Source organism: Gouania willdenowi, chromosome 6 (genome assembly GCF_900634775.1).
Source record: "Gouania willdenowi chromosome 6, fGouWil2.1, whole genome shotgun sequence".
Lineage (NCBI taxonomy): Eukaryota > Metazoa > Chordata > Actinopteri > Blenniiformes > Gobiesocidae > Gouania > Gouania willdenowi.
The window spans coordinates 33110375-33130165 of record NC_041049.1 but is presented as its reverse complement, the minus strand read 5'-3'; the positions used below and the strand labels follow the sequence as shown (position 1 = coordinate 33130165).

The following is a 19791-nucleotide window of genomic DNA, read 5'->3' as shown; positions in this document are numbered from 1 at the left end:
TAAAAATTCTGTAGTTGAACTTTTTGAATAAAAATCCTGTTGATGGAAATTATTATTCAAGAGTCGGGGTACATTTGCTGTAAATAATTGCGCTTATCAAATTAATTTAAATTATTATTATCCATCCTTCTTTCATGCTCTCGGGTCTGCTGGTGCCTATCTCCATCTCTCAATGGGCCTTAGGTTGGGGCACACCCTAGACCAGGGTTCCCACCAGGAGTGTAGGGGGATCGCGAGAGTTGAAACTTATAACCCTCTGAACTAAAAAGTAAAGTATGATTTTTTTGTCTTACAAAACTTCATTTTTTAATTGGTGAAGAGTCATGATGAATGTAGTTTCAAATTTAACTGAGGTATTTTGTGGGACCCACAGCTTTATTGGGACTGTTACACCCCCCACCTGATTCATTTTCTATTCTATTCTATGTTTTATTTAATTGATTGTTGTTGTTCAGATTATGAAGTAGGGCTGCTCGATTATGGCAAAAATCATAATCACGATTATTTTGATTGATATTGTAATCACGATTATTAAAGACGATTATTCATTGATTTGAGAAAAAGCATTTATTGATCTTTTAACTCTGGTATTTCTTTTAACACCATAAGCTTGAAGTGAAAAACAAGAAAAATGCAAATAATTAAGATAAAAAATATATTGATAAAATGAATTAAATAATATGTAAAAAATAAAAAAATAAACACTATCCCAGACTTAAAGTATTATACACTGAAACAAAATTACTTTACCATAAAAAAAATTCCAACTCCAACTCTGGTGTAATGCACTTGCTACAACAACCTTACCTAGTACTGCAAAAAAACCACTGTCGTATTAATCAGTATATTAACGATATAACAGTTAACAAATTAAAACTATATTTGAGGTAAAGGCACACCCTTTTGGCCAAAATTAGTCTTAACAAGAATAAATGGACTGAATCGTACTCACGAGAAAAATCAGCTGCCAAAACTTATTTTTAAACTCTTTTTAAAAACAAAACAACAGTAGTTGGCACCTAGTCCCATACTCCCTCATCCAGGCTCCCTGCAATCTGACACCTACAACCTCTTAAAGGTTTTTAGCCAGGAACACCAGTCTGTTAACTTGGTCTGGTTTCAGGGATGAGCGCAGGCAGGTGACGACATTACCACCTGTACTGAAAACCCTCTCTGACGAGGCACTTGTGGCTGGAATACAAAGATATTTCCTTGCCAGGTTGGAGAGCCGTGGGTAGAACTTCTGGGATACCTTCCACCACTCTAGTGGGTCCGCCTCAGTGTCCAGTGTCCCTGCCTGAAGGTAGGACTGTAGCTCAAAAGCTATGGCCTTGTCCTGGTCCTGGTCCGGTTGCAAAGCAGCGGATCTTGGAGCTGTGCCTTCAATGACCGGCTTGAAGAAGCTGCCCAGGGCTTTCTTCTTTCGTGCACCACCAGCAGCGGTGGCGTCAGTGTCATCAGCAGGAGTCACTGCTCTCTCAGGGGCCTTCTCCTGGGAAAAGGAGGAGGAGAATATTGTGAAGAGAAATGATTAAAATGTTTAATCTGACTAAATGGTTATGTCTATTCACAACTAGAAATATTAAAGTATAACTTAAACGACTTTTGTTTACATTAAATTACATTGTATTTACTGGTTGTTATTAGTACCATAGCATTGTTATTATTATTATAATTATAATTACCATGACAGCCTTCATCTCAGATGACAGTCTTTCTTCAATTGACCCATGCTTGTCTTCACTCACATATGTGAGCTTGAACCTTGGGTCCAGGGCTGAAGCCATGTCCAACAGCTCTTGTGTTGGTGCATCATCATATTTCTCATTGAGATAGCCCACGATCTTCTTCTTGATACACTTTGCAAGGTCTGTGTCGTCCTCCTGCACAGCCAATATGGATGTGTTGAAAAGGTGGAGAGTTGGCTTGACAAAAGACACACTCACATATTGCTCCCCAGAAAGTGCATCGGTAAATTCAACGAGAGGGCTTAGTGACTTGTTGATGGCCTCCAGTACATCGATGTCCTGCCATGAGGGGGTGAGGTGTCTGTTTCTTGTGTCATTGTAGAGGACCTCTGCAATGGCCTTCTGCTGCTCTAGGACCCTGCCAATCATAGCCTGCCGAGACCCCCACCTCGTTGGACACTCCGTCGTAAGAGAGTGTTCAGGCAAATTCAGCCTCTTCTGTACATCTGTCAGCTCCCTTTTTTTTTTCCAACTGTAGGAGAAGGCACTGACCAGTTTTTTGCAGACCCCCATTGCACGGCCAATCCTGTGGTCCTTCATTGCATTCTCTAAAAGTACAATAAATATAAACATTTATCATCATTACCATCATCATAATCTTCATCAATGTATCAATAGGCTGGGAAATATGAATTATTATTAGGAATTAAATACATTATCGTGTGTGTGATAGATGGATAGATAGATAGCTAACATGATATATTCTACATCCTAGATTCCCAAAGTGGGGAACACAAATTGTCATAGAGGGTATGTGAATAAAAAAAATAAAAAATGGAAACTAGAATATAAATCGACCAGCAGTCAGGAGCCTCCATGCTTTGCCACAAATTACACATTAGCTGATGTAAGACAACCCATGGTTACAGAATATTATTATTATTTAATTTATTATTATTATTATTATTATATATTTCACTGTAGGGCTACATTGTTTATCAGTGGTTCCCAACTTTTTTGGGTTGTGACCCCATTTTAATCTCCAGACTTTTTTCTTTCTTTCTAGAATTAGCTTTTGATAATGTTTATTGTTTGTTTTTTATTCTGCAATTTATTTTGAACTAGATTTATATTTGAGAAAGTGAAAGTATACAATACAGTTTAAGATTGTTGTGTGATGTTAAAATTTGAAAAATAATAATTACAACATTTTTAAAAATACATTGATATTCAGCTTTGTTTTTTTTTTTTTTATCATTATAAACTATTAGACTTTTCAGGGGACCCCATTTGAATTCCAGGCGACCCCACATGGGGTCCTGACCCCAAAGTTGGGAAAAAACTGCATTTCATTATTATAATTTTTAAGTGTGCAGAAGTAGGGGCTACATGGCTTAAGATTACATGTCTGAAGGGGTACGGGACTGTGAAAAGTTTGAGAACCACTGTTGTACATGATTTGTTTAGTTATTAATAAATTGCATCACACAATCAGGAGAAGGAAACCTACTACTCACCTATGGCCAAGTGGAGTCTGTGCCCGAAGCACTGCAGCCTCATCCAGCCATTGAGTTCAGCTGCCAGCTTCATATTTGAGGCATTGTCTGTTGTGATACAGACGAGTTTCTCTTCGTTCAAGTCCCATGCAGCCATCGCTTGCCTCAGGCCATCGGCTATATTTTGCCCTGTGTGGTCTTCGGGGAAAAAAGCCGTTTGGAGACAATTCGTCTTTATGGTGAAATCCGCGTCGATGTAATGAAGTGTGAGGCTAATATATGGCTCCATGGTGCGGCTCGACCATAGGTCCGTTGTGGTGGCAAAATATACTGCTGTTGACACTTCTTTTGCAACTTTTCCACGACATTCGTCATAAAGTGCAGGCAGCGCAATTCTGCTAAAATGGTGACGTGATGGTAACACATACCGCTTGTCCATTGTGTTCATCAGTTTAATGAACCCCGGGTCGTTAACGGTGTTGATAGGGCTCATGTCTTTGGCAATCATGTATGTGACTGCATCAGTTATTTCTTTATGCCTGCGGGAGCTGGGTGGATATGCGGTGGCATTATAAAGCGTGTCCTTAATTGAGGACTGCGTGGCGGTGGCAGGAGTCGAGGAGCTTTTCATTTTTGAGTTTTGTTCCTTCACTGCTTGGTCATATATTATTCTGTGTGTGGACTTTAAATGGTTAAATAAATTGGTTGTGTTTCCTTGAGGTGCAGACACGGTCGCGTGACATATCTTGCACAATATCTTAGTTTGTTCCGAGTCAGACTCCTCAAAACCGAAGTGTTTCCACACCACAGAATTCACCTTTCCTTTCTTCACGACCAAAAGCTCCCTTTCTGCCATCTTCTACCGTCTCCTTCCACAAGATTTTTCTAAACACTCACTTGCACCGGGGACTGGGAAGGGGCGGGGCGGAGTGCACAGTTGGAAGGGTCGCTGCATTTACCACACAAGACGCGCCGTGCGGGCGGCAGAATGATCGTTTTATAACGATTATCTTGTTTTTGTAATCGAGGGCAGCCAAAATCGAAATCGAAATCGAAATTCAATTAATCGCCCAGCCATATTATGAAGCACACTGTTTATATTGGGTGATTATGGGTTACAAAGCAGAGGATCCACACAGTCGAGCTTTAATCCGGCCGGAAAAATAAACCCAACCCAGCCTGAGCCAGACAGAACACGGGCCCTACCCGTCCGACCCAAATAAAGCCAATGTCTCTATAAGCCTGAGTCCAATGATCCATTTTATGTTATAAACATGACAACCAGCACTGATTGTATTGGATAGTAATTACAGTTACCAAGCGCACAATGCACACAGGCAACATCGGGGGCAGCTACGTAAGTGGCTACAGGGGTCCTCAGGTCAAGATGGGAGCATCCGAGAAAACTGCCTGTAGTACATAGACCGTGCGGCTGATGTATGTGTTTCTCTGTTATGCAAATTAAAAAGACAGTTTAAACAATTTGTGCACGCCTGGAAGCCCCTTCTGTGTCCAAGTGTGCAACAATTATTATAACGATTAAAGAAGGAAGAAAACAAAAGAACAGACCCCCTACGCTGGTTAAAACACACCGTAGGGGGTGATATCACAGTATAGGGGATCAAAATCACAGCGTTGTGGGCCCCTACACAGCGCTGGTGAGAACTCTGCTAGACAGGGCACCAGTCCATCACAGGGCAGCACACAGAAACAACAGTCATGCTTTTGGAATGTGGGAGGAAGCCAGAGTACCTGGAGAAAGCCCACGCAGCACCGTCAGAACATGCAAACTCCACACAGGGCTTGAACTCATTACCTTCTTGCTATGAGGGGGATGTGCTAACCACTACCCACCATGTGCCCTATTAATAATATTATTATGTTTTAAGTCTTTATCCTGTAATTGCTTTAGGGATTTGATGGACAGATTAATAATCTGGTCAGTGACATTGAATCTCTCATTTTAAAACTTTCAAAAGAATAAAGAGCAATTTCATCTACTTTCATTAAAGTGAAAGCCTGCATTTAGAGAAACATGTTTCAGTTAAGGCAGCGAGAGAAAGCTTTTTTCTTTTCTTGGCCAAGCGAGTTGTTTCAAGGATCGATGAGGATTATTCATCTCCTAACTGAAGCTGGAGCTGCATCTCTGTGTCCTGCTCTACTGTCGCCTTCAACATCCCAGGTTGGGGTGACCTTCATCTCCAGCTGCTGCCAATGCACTGACCCTTCATGCATCTGTCACCCAATGATTCTGGCTGAGCCTTATAGGCAGCACTTCATAATTACTTCTCCTGTGTGCACACTAAATAAATAGAAAGAAGAAAAGGGTCAAGTATTTGACAGCAGGCGCCGTTTGCGTGTGAACTCGCTGGACATCACATTTGATGTTATAATTAAAACGGATCTTGGCAGGTGTGAATTGGTCAGTTTGAGGATTAACTGTGAAAGAATGCATGAATGCATCAATTAAATATCTCTGTTGTGTCATTGTAAGGATTAAGTGTCAATCCACATGAAGCAACTCAACACCAACAAGTCCATAAAACACATATTACATGTGGAAGATTCACATCAGCATCACTTCACACAAACACAACAAGCTGCCAAATCTTGCAAAGATGACCTCCAGGCAGGAAGAATAATGTTGTCTCATCTTGGACATAATTAAAGATCCGAGTCCTCTTTGATCAGACAATGAGTAGGTGCACGCCTCTCACTTCACTACAAAATCTGTAACCAGATACTCTTTGGACTGCAATGTGTGCCAGACTCAATTACTCCAGCCAAAAATGAATTACCGTGCTGCTCCTGCCAACACAAACCGTTCAACCATCAGATTAAGATTTCCCAGGATAAGACTGAAGGTGACCCTTTAATGCCATGTTTGCTGATGAGCTTCATGAAGCCGTCATTTTCAGGATCAGGTACGACACCTGTCGTCAAACAGAGAGCCCCAGGTACAGAAGAGGATTAGGCCAAAGGCAAAATGTTTTATTCTTGGAATAAGATCCAAAATCTGCACTAAAATTAATTCAAAGGTTTTCTGACAACAAAAGCTATTAGACTTTTATTTTCTTTGATTTGATACAAAAAAACTATCTCTAATTAGTATTAAAAAAAAAAATAAAAAAAAGTTAAATGTGACAATAGATAAAGCATTGGTTGAAACACCAGTGGGAAGAGAGTTTAGTGGCTTTTTTTGTGTGAATTTTTCGAATTTAAAATTAACTACTGCACAACTAGTTAGTGTATTTAAAGTGTCGAGTGACTTATTTTGAAGGGGAGGTCTTTTAACTTTTGAGACATTGCGTTAAACCAGGGGGATCAAAAATGTAGGTCACGTGACAAAAAGTGTCTGCCACAGAATTTTATCCGATACCGGTGCCTACTGGTATTTTCTAAACGGTTCCAGTGCTTAAACCGGTACTTTTAAAAAAAAGTAAACCGCATACACTTTGTCAAAATGCAATATCCTTTTACTTTCAGGGCCAAATTGAATACAATATTACCTTAAATAATATATATACAAGTAACATAATTGGTAATAATAAATAAACAAAAACATTTAAATAATATCCAATAAAACTATTATATTAAACTATATAATACTGGAAATTAATATTGTTATCATGATTTTATTTGTCAATAATCATTAACTCACTCAGTGCCATTGAAGAGATAACTCGTCATTTCAAATCCAAACGCTCAGTGCCACTGATGAGATAACTCGTCATTTGCGTTTTTTCACGGGGATTACTAGAAAACACCCTGGCGGAGGTCCCTCATCAATATCTAAGATGTGGAGTGTTGTAGTGACCAACTGTGCCCTGACGATGGCAGCAGTACACCTTTAGATGAGATATTAGCCACTGATGCTACCATTAGCTCGGGAGGAGAAGCAGGAATGAGTGAGATTATGGCGCTACAGAGTGATATTGTGACGTATCCAGCAGCTCACAGCACCACATACAAACACAGAACATGTGTGGAACTGAGTGAATTATTGATAATGTTGAGATGGTGAGATAAAACCATCAACTATCCAGGCTAAACGGGTCATCTCTGCGTGTCGGGTGGAGGAGGGGGGGGGGGGGGGGCAAAATACCCCCAGCCTGTGAGCCAGATAGCAAAATAATAGGTGACACGTAGGAGATAGCAGCGCACATTTGGATGAGAGATCATCCATGCTCAGCAGAGCTCAGAGGAAGAGGAGGAAAGGCGTTTACGAGACAGAAAATGGCACTACGTACAGAGTTGACGTTCCCGGCAGCGCACACTCGACCAGAGCCTGTGTGGAACTCATGAATAGTGTGGCGATGGTGAGATAAAACAATAAAAAAAAAAAAAACAGGGAACGCTCTGAGCGTGACACTCGGCACGTCCGGGAGGAGGAGGAAGTTCCGTGTGTGCAGACTGATGGGAAAGAAAGTTGGCGGAACGCCAAAACACAGTAAGAAATACATTAAACTCTGACCCAGATAGATAAATAATAATAATTTTGCCATCAAAAGCCCGGTCTCAGTGGTTTTTTTTTTTGTGTTTTATATAAGGAAACAATGTTCAGATGTTAGAATTGTCACTAAAGCAAAAAAATTAAAAATAGCTTTAAAGTCACTGACAAGGTTTTTTTTTTTAGAAAAAAAGGCTTTTTTCTCAGCTTTTTGCTCTGAAACTGAAGATTTGTGTAAAACTTGCTCTATTCAACGGCTGATTACAAAAGAACGAAACAAGCCAGAAACAAATTCTTTTTTTGGATTAAAGTAGAGGCTTTAATCTTTCACAATCTGGTGTCAGATTTCAGATAGTCATAGTAGAAAATATTCTGTGGGTCTTTAAAATCAGTCAAAATGCTCAAAAACGGCTGGCACTGAGGGGGGTAGAAAATCTGAAAATGGCTGGCACTGAATGAGTTAATAGCCTTTGTAAAAAAAGAAAAAAAAAAGTAACTCTATTTCAATCTCTTTTAAAGCTATAGGGAGCCATTGCAAAAGAGTCAAAGGGCCACATGTGGCTCCTGAGCCGCAGGTTGCAGTAAACCCCTGAGCTAGCAAATCTGTTGCCTTTTAAATCAGGTGTTAAAGCTTAAGTTCAACATTTTGTCTACAAACATGACTTGTTACGAGCTTAACATTAAACAGAAAGTCAGCGGACACTGAGTTGAAGTATAGACATGTTGTCGCACGTTGAATGGCTACAGTGTTTGCTATTGCTTTTTGTCATCATCTGTGATGATGTCCGCCACACTGGCAGCGCTGGGCGCGGGACTCACTTCAATTTCTCTGGGGAGGTCGACACTGGCTGCTGCTGTTGCTGACGTGCTTGGCTCCGGGTGCATTGTTCGGATTTTAAGTAAACTCCATGTTGGTTTTTATCATCTCACTATCTGTTATAAGCAACGGGTGTGCTGAATCTGCTGAGTAGCGGCAGTGACGTCACAATCAAAAACTGGGGGGGGGGGGGGGGGGGGTGGGTGGGTTGGGGGGGGCACTGAAATGATCGTTGTAATTCGGTCTGGTTACTACCGTTTACGTGGGAACCGGTGACACGTGCATGACTGAATAGTAAGTTCCTGAGCACAAAGGAGCTTCGTCTGTAATCAATGGATTAAATAAGTCAGTGAGGGACACCGTTAAGCATTAGTCTGTTGCAGTTGCGAACTTGAGATAGCCTGTCCATCCAGACGGTGGTCAGTCCACTTTGCGCATCCTGCTTGACATCTGGAGGTTTCTTAATTTAATGGATTAACGGGTTTCCCACCAAACACAATACACTTAGGCAAGCACTTCAGCAAGCCCACCTTAAATTACCATAACTCTGGCCAAAAAAATGATCAAAAACCTAATGATAAAATTTAAGGAGGCCATGTCCAAGGTAAGGTATTTGGTAGGCCAAAGATAGCTTCATTTATACATTCCCATCTGAGTAGACAGAATGTGTGATCATTTTACTAAAGTTCTGAAATGAAATTGAAATAAGATCAAATAAAAACATTTAGGAAAAAAAAGAAATCTCCATGCATGTATCCATACATCTCAATATTTTGGGCAAGCAATGATTTCAGGACTTTTGTGTACATTATTAGTAATACCCATACCATTCCCATCTCAAGTCATTGTAGCTGAGGTCCCAGAACCTTTTGGTTACACATAACTTCCTGCCAACAGACTTTTAGCAAAGCAATTAACTTTCCCTTCCTCACATGAGTCACTCAAGGTTTTAAGAAACACCTCAGTCATGTTTCCCTGAACCATGCACTAAGCAATGATAAAGGAGATAAGCAACACTGCAATGACAAGTAGGAAGGACAGCTTTGGGAAAAAAAACCACAGGACTCCATGTCTGGCCTGTGGACAGGGGAAGTTGTTTCTGAATTAAAACAGCACCGTGCCGAGTTCCGCTTGACCATGAAGTCTGAGTACAGAGTGTGTGTCTCGGAGGCCTGCGGCCAGCTCAGCTCAAGGCTGGGATACACTGTGAGATTTATTTTTCAATCGTTGTACTCAGCTCCAGCTAAAACTGTGCGACTCAACTGCAGAGCCTGAATGTGACCAGCTCACGATTCATGTTCTCACACTCCACAAACTGATACTCGGACACATTCTGACTGCTCACACTGTATGTCCATGCACGTCATGTCGGGGTCTTGTTTCCGGAAATACAACGTACAAATTAGAAGAAGAAAAACAGAATAAACCGCAAGTGGAGAGACACTTGCAAATCTTATCAAAAAGAGCTTTAAAAAAAGAAAAGGTAGTGATGCGATGGAACTAGCTGGACAGATGTGGGCAGTACAGTCTGTCAATTTTACAGCGGTCCTACAGTGTTTGCGCATGCGCGGTGTGAGAGTTTGAGGTACCCTCACGAGGAGCGACCAGGAATTCAAACACAGGACTCTACACAAACTTTTCCAGTGGTGGCACTGGTGCGATTAACTTTCTCTGTTGGTCGCACCAGCAGAGAATTTGGTTGCACCCTTTTTTCCTTCTTTTTTGAGCAGGGGTGGGGAGAGTGTACAGCATAACAGGTTACATGTATTCTGTTTTTTGTTTTTTGCAGAAATACTGTACTTGAATTAATTTAACAGTAGCATAACCAACTTAGCATCTGCATTGTTTCACTCCATAGAATTCAATTCAGTGGGTCCAGCTCTTATAGTGGGGTCTCCTAACCCTCTTCCCATCTGGGAGAACCACAGCTGAACATCTGGCCTGGCATCATAGTCCATCAGTTCTGGTTGCTCCATGCTGGTTCTGATGAGAGTGTACGCTCTATCACTGCGCTCAGCATGTTCTTCATTTTTACTGCTGCCCTCAAAATGAGCACGCACTCAGTGAAGGGCTCGTTAGACTGGCTCCATTTGTGGACCACGCTCTGTGGGTCACCCATACACACTAGCACAAATGTGACCAGATAACATTTTCACTCGCAATACTGAAAAAATAGTTGCATATGCGACCAATTTGGTCGCAGTCTCGAGCCCTGAAACATGTTTGATTTTCTTATGACCATACAATTGCTGATCAGGAGTTGGTCGTGAGGTGTTCACTTCTCGTGACTCTATGTACGTATACTACACGATACACGACACACGATTTAGCCGAGGCTTGGCCCAATCCCAACAATAGACGCACGAGTCAAAAATCGGCTCATAATGGGCCGAAAATTGCACAGTGTACCTTTATTAGGTCGTACAACTTTTTCACTTCCGATATGATATCGATATTGCAGCCTTGCGTATCGACACCGATATTGATCCAATCTCAGCACATACATACAAACTTTTATTACGTATTTTGTAGTGTGGAATGTAAGAAAAGGCTTGATCAAGTGATGTTACTACAACAAAGTAACCTACTGTTGCTGACTATTGTTCTCTGTTGGAGTGTGAACCGCAGTCACCTATGAATAGAAGTGCTGGAGCAGAAAATTTTAAATCAGAGAGCTTGTATCGGTGATTTAACATGCAGTCCGATAAAATCCAATATTCGTTTTCTGGTTAATATCGGACCGATATCAATATCGGATCACACACCTCTAGCCTTTATATTACTATAGTTGCAGTGAAATCAGCACTTATCAGCCTTTTACATGCTTAACAAAAATATATACCGGTACTTTTTTATGTTCAATGTGGAAAGAACAGTGTTTTCTTTACAAAAAACAATTTACCAGCAATCTGTACATAGAAGCCTCATAAAGCACTGTCAGTGGTGTGAAGATGAAAGCGACACCTCATGACCTGGGGGATACCAATGGGAATAAGCATGATCACACCTTTGGATGTCTACCATACTCCTGCCTTGTCAGTTGTGATCTCAGGCTCATGTGAAACAAGGAGAGAAGTGCTACTGCACGTGTGCAGAGTGACAAGTCCAAACAACACCATGTTGACCAACAAGCCAAGGGAAGGGAAGGAGAAGCCAGTGAGGTGATGGTTGAGGACAACGACAGGCATCAGAGTAGCAACTGGATAAAATCTAAAATCCACCTCAGCATGATGTCTCTTCGTCACAGGATAATCCCCAAGACATGAAAAGACAAGCAAATCTCTAGTGGAAATCTTAAATCCGAGGATTTCTTGGCCAGCTGACACCAACCCGACACACCCGTGGAGCGCCTGCCAACACTCTGCTGAAATCTGTGTGTACCTTAGATAAGGAAGACGGACAATGGGAGACATGTGGACCTTTCTCAGGCACATACCTACAGTAATTTCTTACCAGCACGGTTCCAAAGTCCACCACAACTTAGGGCTGCTCGATTATAGAAAAAAATAACAATCACAATTATTTTTGTCATATTTGAAATGATGATTATTTGTCAACCAAAAAGTTGTTAATTTTTTGGATAAAATCACATAAAATATATTCTTTAAACATACATAAAATCCTTCAAACACTAAAGTCAAGTATGTTCACTTTTGCACAAAACAAAACACTTCTTGCACATGATGTGTCTTTGCTCTAGGTCTTCATTATTGAACCCAAACTATACCCATATCAGAGAATTTGACTACCAAGTGTTTTTACTGCGTTTCTCCTGCCATGTTTCAAGACCACGAGCAACAACTTTCCTCGTGTTGGCTTTCAGTGGGGCGGGGCAGAGGGGAGGAGCTTGCATGTGCATGGATTAAACAACTCAAAGTTAGTATTAATAACATGTGTGCCAAGCTTTATTATTTGTAGATGTCCAAAATAGTGGGCTTGTTTTATTTAGCGAATAAAACACATGTAATTATTTTTTTTTTTCTTTAATCGTTTTTATCAATTAAGTTATTTTTGTAATTGTTGGGTGTAATAATTGAAATCGTATTAATTGAGCAGTCCTACCACAACTCAAAAGAATGCGACCCTTTGGCCCATAAAATAAAGCAGGTCAGAGCAGCAAAATGTTTAATAAACAGGATGAATTTAGCCTACATTATGTAGGTCTGATACAGAAGGAACAATACTATCACTCAGATTAACCAGCAGTTTTAATTCAGTCCTTCCTGACGTGTGTGTGTGTGTGTGTGTGTGAATGTGCGCATGCATGTGCGTTGCACAGAGGGGTGGAGGTTGGACATTGTGGAACAGGATTATAGATTTATTATCAAAATCATACAAGGTCAGTAATCCAACACAAAGAGGAATATAGCCAGCTTTTATACCCACTTAATCTGATCAGCAGGGTACACGCTGGATATGTCATCAGTTTGTCACAAACAATCAGTTCTCTATACTGGGTTTAAGCAGGGTTCCTCATATCTGGGTTTGGTGAGCCATAATCCATCTTGTTTTTAATGTCCCTCTGCTCGGACACTTTATTAGACGTAGGAGTGTGGGGAAAAGCAAAACAAATGAGAGAGATACAGTTTGGTAACTTCACCAAATATTGAACAAATCTGAGGATTATTTCTGTTCCTATGCATGATGACATTAGAAAAAGACAAACCTGCATGTATCAGTTCAACTGGTGATCATTAGAAGTGGTGCACTCCTTGTTTACTTGAATCACAAGAGCTTCTTCATCAATAAAATAAGAATACACTTCAGTTGACAGCTATGCAATTATTTTCAGCTTTTACATCTCTCATTGTAATCAGTTCTGCTGTCAGTAACAATTTACAAGATAAACAGATTACTCGTCACGATGTAGCACCAACTGGCCTGGCGTCTCAGTGCAATCAGATTTCAGGCTTTTCCTTCACATGTAAAGAGAATAACAAAGGGACACCGGAGGTCAGAGGTTCGACTTGATGACAATGAGTGTCAGATTAAGTTATTCATTCAGCATGTACACACATTACGTGCTGATTGACCCACAAACAGAAAAGTAACAACACAAGACACACACATCAGGTTTTTCCTCCATCAAATTTCTGATCAATCACACAACAAGTTCTGCTCAGTGTGTAATATTTCTGAGGCTGAGAGAACATGGTTCTCTGGCTCCAATAAAGCATTAAGGTGTGGTAGATACCTTCAGGGCAGTGTAGACTGAGATATACAGACCCTTTCCAAAAAATTAGAATATTATGGAAAAGTTGTTTGATTTCCATAATTCCATTCAAAAAGTTCAACTTTCATAAATTATCGGTTCAGGACCCACAATTTAAATGTCCAAGGGTTTAGAGGAAGACGGGTGAGGAACCTCTGGGTACCTCACGATACGATACGCGATACAAAGCTCACAGTAACGATTATCTCACGATATGAGAAATCAATCTACCATAATATATGACATAACAAGAAAAAAAAAGATGACTGACTGTAGATATTTCACACCGAACGTCAAGCAGCTTGGGTTCTGTTCCTCACCAGTATTCCTCCAAACCCTTGGATTCCCGAATGAAAGACACTTTAATTTCATCTGAAAAGAGGACCTTGGACCACTGGCCTAGTCCAGTCCTTCTTCTCCTCTTTTTTTCTGCAAAATCTCACAGTATTCTAATGATGTGAATTCCTGTTTTCATGGGTTTTATGAGCTGGAAGCCCAAATTATGTAAAAATAAACAAATAAATACTTGAAATTGTTTCAATTGTGGGCTCTGAATCTATAATCTATGAAAGTTTAACTTTTTGAAAGGAATCATGGAAACTACAGAATCTGTACGCTCTGCTGATCTGTGCACTCTCATGATCAACCAGAATATTGTGTGTACGTTAAACTGAGTGGATGAGCTTTATTTGCCCCATCACTGTTCCTCTAATGTCTGTTGTTCTTATATCCCTTTGGGGGAATTGTCTCATAGCCTCCTGACCTGAACCAAAAGTTTCTCCTCCTCAATAATCCATAAAAGATCATATTTGTCGTGATGAAGAAGAACTTGCATTGTGCTCATCATCCTCAGGGGAAAACATTGACAGTATTACCACTCTCCTCTGTTGAGAGAAGTCTGTTATTCAGAGTAGTAAAGACAAACTGAGTTCTGTGGGACATATGGAGCGAAGGGAGCAAGAAGGAGAGAAACATGGTTAACTGCTGGTGTAGTATCAGTGAGCAGATGGTATCCAAGAAAACTGGTGATTGACCTCCTACTTCCCTCCCAACAACAGCCTTCATTCGCCCTTTCCTCATACAAATCCTTTGCTGCCATGAGGCTGCATATATACTATTTAATGGGAATAATCCTGTGGAGATGAAGAGCATAGGCCTATGTACAGGATCTACAACAGGAGCAAAGTGGCAGGTCAACAATGAGAGGTCTGCACCAGGAACACAGAGGCACAGCAGGGATCATGAATAGAGCCTCTGTGTCCTCCACAGGACACAAACAGATGTTGGTGGAGAACAGAGAACCGAGGGAAAAGCTTCGAGTCCGCTCAAGTTTAGGAACAAGTTTGATCATGAACTTTCTCTAAACATGCAGCTCTGCACACACGCACACGCACGCACACAGGAGCACTCTGAAGGTGTGGAGGAGGATCAGGAAGTGCGCGTGGACATCAACTGTAAAAGACTAATACTGCCTGGTTCTTTTCCCACCCTGAACAACTTCATCCAGTGTAAAAGAAATAAAAAGCTGGTGTCGAGCGCAGAACTCACCTCAGAGGACCTGGTCCCGGTGTGGTCTGAGCAGGACTACAGAGAAGTAAAGTGAACCAGTGCACATGTCCTCCAGGAAAGCAAAGCTCCGATGATCCTCTGCCGCGCAAAGCTCCGAGGGCACGGACAGAGGCGAGAAAAGAGCCGAGGAGCACCGAGCACTTTCTCCACGCCCAGGTGAGGTCACATGGTAGTCCGACCTCCAGGTGCGTGTCTGATGTGCGTCGAACACACCTCTGGATGAGCACGACGCGCTGCGTCCGCCTCCGCTGGCACCGCGGAATGAGCGATGGAATGAGGGAGAGGCGGAAGCTCCCAGTCCCTCCCTCCCTCCCTCCTTTCTTCTCTCTAGTTCCCTCTTTCAATGCTTCCAAACAAACATTGCCAAATTCATACTTTTTTCTACATAGTGTTTATTCTTTGTTGTTGGCATAATGCACAATGACTTGCGTGCAACTGTGTACTTTCTTTGCTATGGATTCTCCTGGTGTTGCAATAAAGAGTTCTATACGAACTGTGCATTGGATGCTATGATGGGCCAAATCTGACCACTGCATGATTCATATACAGGAAAACATGTGATTCAGTTTCACATTTTTGTGACTGAATGCTTTGTAACCTCAGTCTTCTGTAGGAGACAAATGAAGTAAGTCACATTTATAAATGATAAACTATATGTCGTAATATTTAAATATGTTTTTATTTCCTGTAGACCAACATTTATTTGATTTATTTCATTTTATTTATTTATTTTTTGTTATGCCGGTCTGAAATATAACAGGGCCTATTGTACTGCGGTAACGCCATCCAGGCTTCCCATTTCCTTGGTCGCGCTATCCGAGCTTCAAAATAATGCTGCGCGTTTATTCTAACATGAACGGTAAAGGCTTGTTGGGGACGGTGCTGGATTCAGGAACAGCTCGTAAAACTCATACAATGCATTTCATTGTTTTAAATAGAATACCATCATGTTTATGTGTGTTTTGTTTTAGGTTTAAACTTTACTGCTATAAAGAAAAAAGTTTTACAAAAGTGTTTTTTGTTTCTTTTTTTAAGGATCTTCAAAACATACAGTAGATATAGGCAGCAATGATGCCAATATTTAAAAAAAAAAAAAATATATATATATATATATATAATCAAATACAGAATGTCAAGACAAAAAACCACTACAGTGTTGTAGTGGGCACTCTTTAGTGTCTCTATGATCAGTTTACTGTAGAATATTAAAATCAATCTTAGACCAAAAATGCCCACTTTTTTCTTTTTGTTCTTTTTTAGTGCAATCTTTTGCAAGAGCTATGCATGTATTATTATTGTAATTAAATAAACAAATCACATAATTGTGAACATCACCAGCCCTCCCCAAGGAAGGGTAAGAAAAAACTTTATTAAAAGGAGAGTATAAAAAGAGAGGGCAGTGTTACAACTAGGTGAGGGGAAGGGAACAAGGAAGAGGGAGTCAGGGTAGGTAAATGTAAGGAGTGGGAAAGAGTTGACTATTATAAGGTGAGAGTGAAATATGATGTTTTAGTTGTGCATATTGCACTTATTGTGTTTTGTAAGCAGTTCAGCCATTCTGGTGACAAGTGTGGATAAATTGAAGTGGGTGACACAGCACCCAGTTTAAGTATAATGGTGGTGACTGTGAACAGAGGCCAGGAGTGATTGGTTATACGTAAAACTAGAATTTTGGATCAATGTATCTCAGGTTAAGCCGAATATGAGCTTTTTGGTCTTCTTAACGTAAGATTATTTTAATATTCTACAGTAAAATTTCATGAAACTTATTACAGTGATACTAAAGAGTGTCCACTACAACACTGTAGTTGTGGTTGCTTTGACACTGTTTTTTTTTTAATATTGGCCCTTTTGCCGCCTATATCAATGCCTTTTTGATCGTGTCAGTTATGTTTAATTCACAGTAAATTCTAATTAAACTTATCACAGTAAACTTTTAAACTATTTACTACTGTGATTTAAATTTGTAGTTAATATTTGTCATAGTTTTGATTTGTATGTATTATTAACCACAAGCATAATCTGTAAATAGTATCTTTGATGTAACCCTGCAGTTGGGTTGTTTTGATTTAATTGTTTGATTGCTTTGTTTATGTCCAAATGTAAATGTATGTCTGTATGAATCTTTAAATAAGGAAACAAGACTCTTTAAAGAAAATAGTTTTTTTTAACAGCAAAATTTGAATTGAAAACCAAACACAAAAATATGATGGTCCGCTATTTACATCGTTCAAAAGTATTTTACGAGCTGTCCTTGAACACACCACAGGTCCCAACAAGCCACAGCGTCTCTTTACCGTTGAACTTGGTATAGAAGCGCCACTATATTTTGAAGCGCGACCAAGCTTTCCTGAAGCTTGGATGTCGGTACCGCAGTCCGAAACTGCTCCAAGAATTATATTAAGTAAGTTTGACACCAGGGCCGGCCCTAGACATATTGGGGCCCAAAGCGGAATACCTTTTGGAGGCCCCACACTGCCATTATTCTATAGAGGGTTTTTCACTGAGTGTCATCAAGTCGCCATTTTGGAGATAAAGCAGCAGGTCTGCAAACATTCGAATATTGCAACAAGTTACAACACATCATCAGTAGGGTAAAAACTAACCTGCAGTGGTGATGATGATGAAGTAAACATGTGATTATTTTTTCCAGTATTAACGAGTGTGCGTAGATGTACAGTAAATAAAATAATCTACGTGTATGTACATTCACAGTTACAGTTTAGTTCCAGGGTTATTTCACAGCAACAGGTCTGACACTCTTTGACTGTTTAGCGTTCATTAGAGTGACAGCCTGGGGGAAGAAACTGTTCATATGACGGGTTGTTTTGGTGTTGATATGAGTTATATTATTATCATCACACTAGAAAATTAATTAAGAGCTGCTGCAAACAACTATTTACTTACCTGACAAGAAATGGGCTCAACAAATTCGGATGTTCAGATTTTTCCTCGTAGATCCTGGTTTAGCTTTGCTAGCCATAAGCGCCTCCTTTCCTCTGATAACTAGTGAGTGTTCTCCCTGATTTGTTATGATTTTTGGCAATCTATAAAATTACAAATGTGTCTCACTGTTTGACCGAATAGTACAGCCAAAAACACGGCAATAGTTCACAACTTAGTCTCGAAATTTGAGATTTTCTTGTTTGCGCGCCATTTGTAGACCTGCTGCTTTATCTCCAAAATGGCGACTTCCGGGTTGATGACGCCCCGTGAAAACCCTCTATTATAAACCAAACTAATGACATTGTCGTCTCTATGAACATGATGTCTATAGTTTGCTTACTGCTCCTCTACTGTCTGAATGATCCTCACTGTCAAACATTTTAAATGACGATGATGTTGAACCACTTTAACCTTGAGCGTAAAATAAAATGTATGTAAAGCCGCTCTAATGGAAGATAAATAAATACATGTTAAAGCCTGATTTTAAATGTATTCATAACGCCAATAATAATTAATTTGCATCAGGGAGTCCTTTAAATACATTCCAACTCTGAAATATACTTAGCAGAAACACAATGAACAAGGTAATTAAATCACTCATTGTGACAAAAATAAATATGATTAGTATTTAGAAAGTGGTAAATGTATTTGTTTATTTTTTAAAAAAAACAAAGGAGACTCAAAAGAAATCTAAACATCCAAATGATGAATGCTGGTGGACACGGGGCCCTAAACAGCCGCTTAATCTGTTTAGTGGTAGTACCGGCTCTGTTTGAATCACCGAGACCTACGGTATGTGAGAAGTGACCTTATTGCTGAAGCTACGTGAAAACATTTATTCTTTTATTAAGCTAATTTTCTAGAGATTGCACACTTCAAACACAATAGTGTAACGTTATATACAATGTAGCCCTACAGGGAAATTTGTCTCTCTATCCTGCTGAGGTAAATATATAATAGAACAAGAATAATAATCTGTCAGGACACAATAAAACATCTTTAGAATTATCACTTGATTTATTTAAATATCCTACAGGCATTTTCTGTGAGAAAAAATATATTTTTTTTATCACCATGAAACTGTGAAATGCTACTTACCGGTGCCACAACTTTATTGAGAAGCATGAGAGGATGCACAGAACTCTGCACTTTTTGGGTGAATTTGAGAGAGCCCGAGTCTCCACACAAAGTTTTGTTCTGTGTTTTGTTTTCATGTTCGTCAAAGACGAAAATCCACTTTTACACAAGTACGTGTTGGCAAAGGTCATCATAGTCTTGAAAGCATGTTTGGCTAGCGCAAAGCAATGTAGCTCTTGTCATATTTGCACTTTTTTTGTTGAGATTGTTTCTCTGTCACCATGGGTAATCTTACAGAGACCAATGTGTTATTTGTACGTATACGCCATATGACAATTTGCGTATGCCTGGGGGTACCAGTACCCCACTTTGGGAACCTAGGTTTTAGGACAAGCTGTTAGTCACAGAAGTGACATTTTCACATTTTACAAATTGTTTTTGTTTGATTGAACATAATTGTATAAAATGAGCGACCGATTAATCATTGCAAAAATGATTGATAGCATCAGCTCCAGTTCAATTGGCCACCTCCTCTG

The 19791-nt window shown here is 40.1% G+C and overlaps 2 protein-coding genes across 2 annotated transcripts in view; both read right to left on the bottom strand.

Annotated features, from left to right (window-relative positions):
• The window catches only part of plxnb2b (plexin b2b), a 275822-nt gene extending 260345 nt beyond the window's left edge, over window positions 1-15477 (bottom strand). The window contains exon 1 of the mRNA XM_028448556.1: window positions 15212-15477. The gene's annotated coding sequence lies outside the window, so the exon portion shown is untranslated. The remainder of the gene's footprint in view (window positions 1-15211) is intronic.
• On the bottom strand, window positions 808-4251 carry LOC114464414 (zinc finger BED domain-containing protein 1-like). Its single transcript, XM_028448557.1, has 3 exons — window positions 3206-4251; window positions 1686-2296; window positions 808-1492 (listed from the first exon to the last, which is right to left on the bottom strand). Exons 1-3 carry the CDS (start codon window positions 4038-4040, stop codon window positions 1073-1075), a joined length of 1866 nt encoding a protein of 621 aa, XP_028304358.1. The 5' UTR covers window positions 4041-4251; the 3' UTR covers window positions 808-1072.
• Window positions 15478-19791: the final 4314 nt, after the last annotated feature.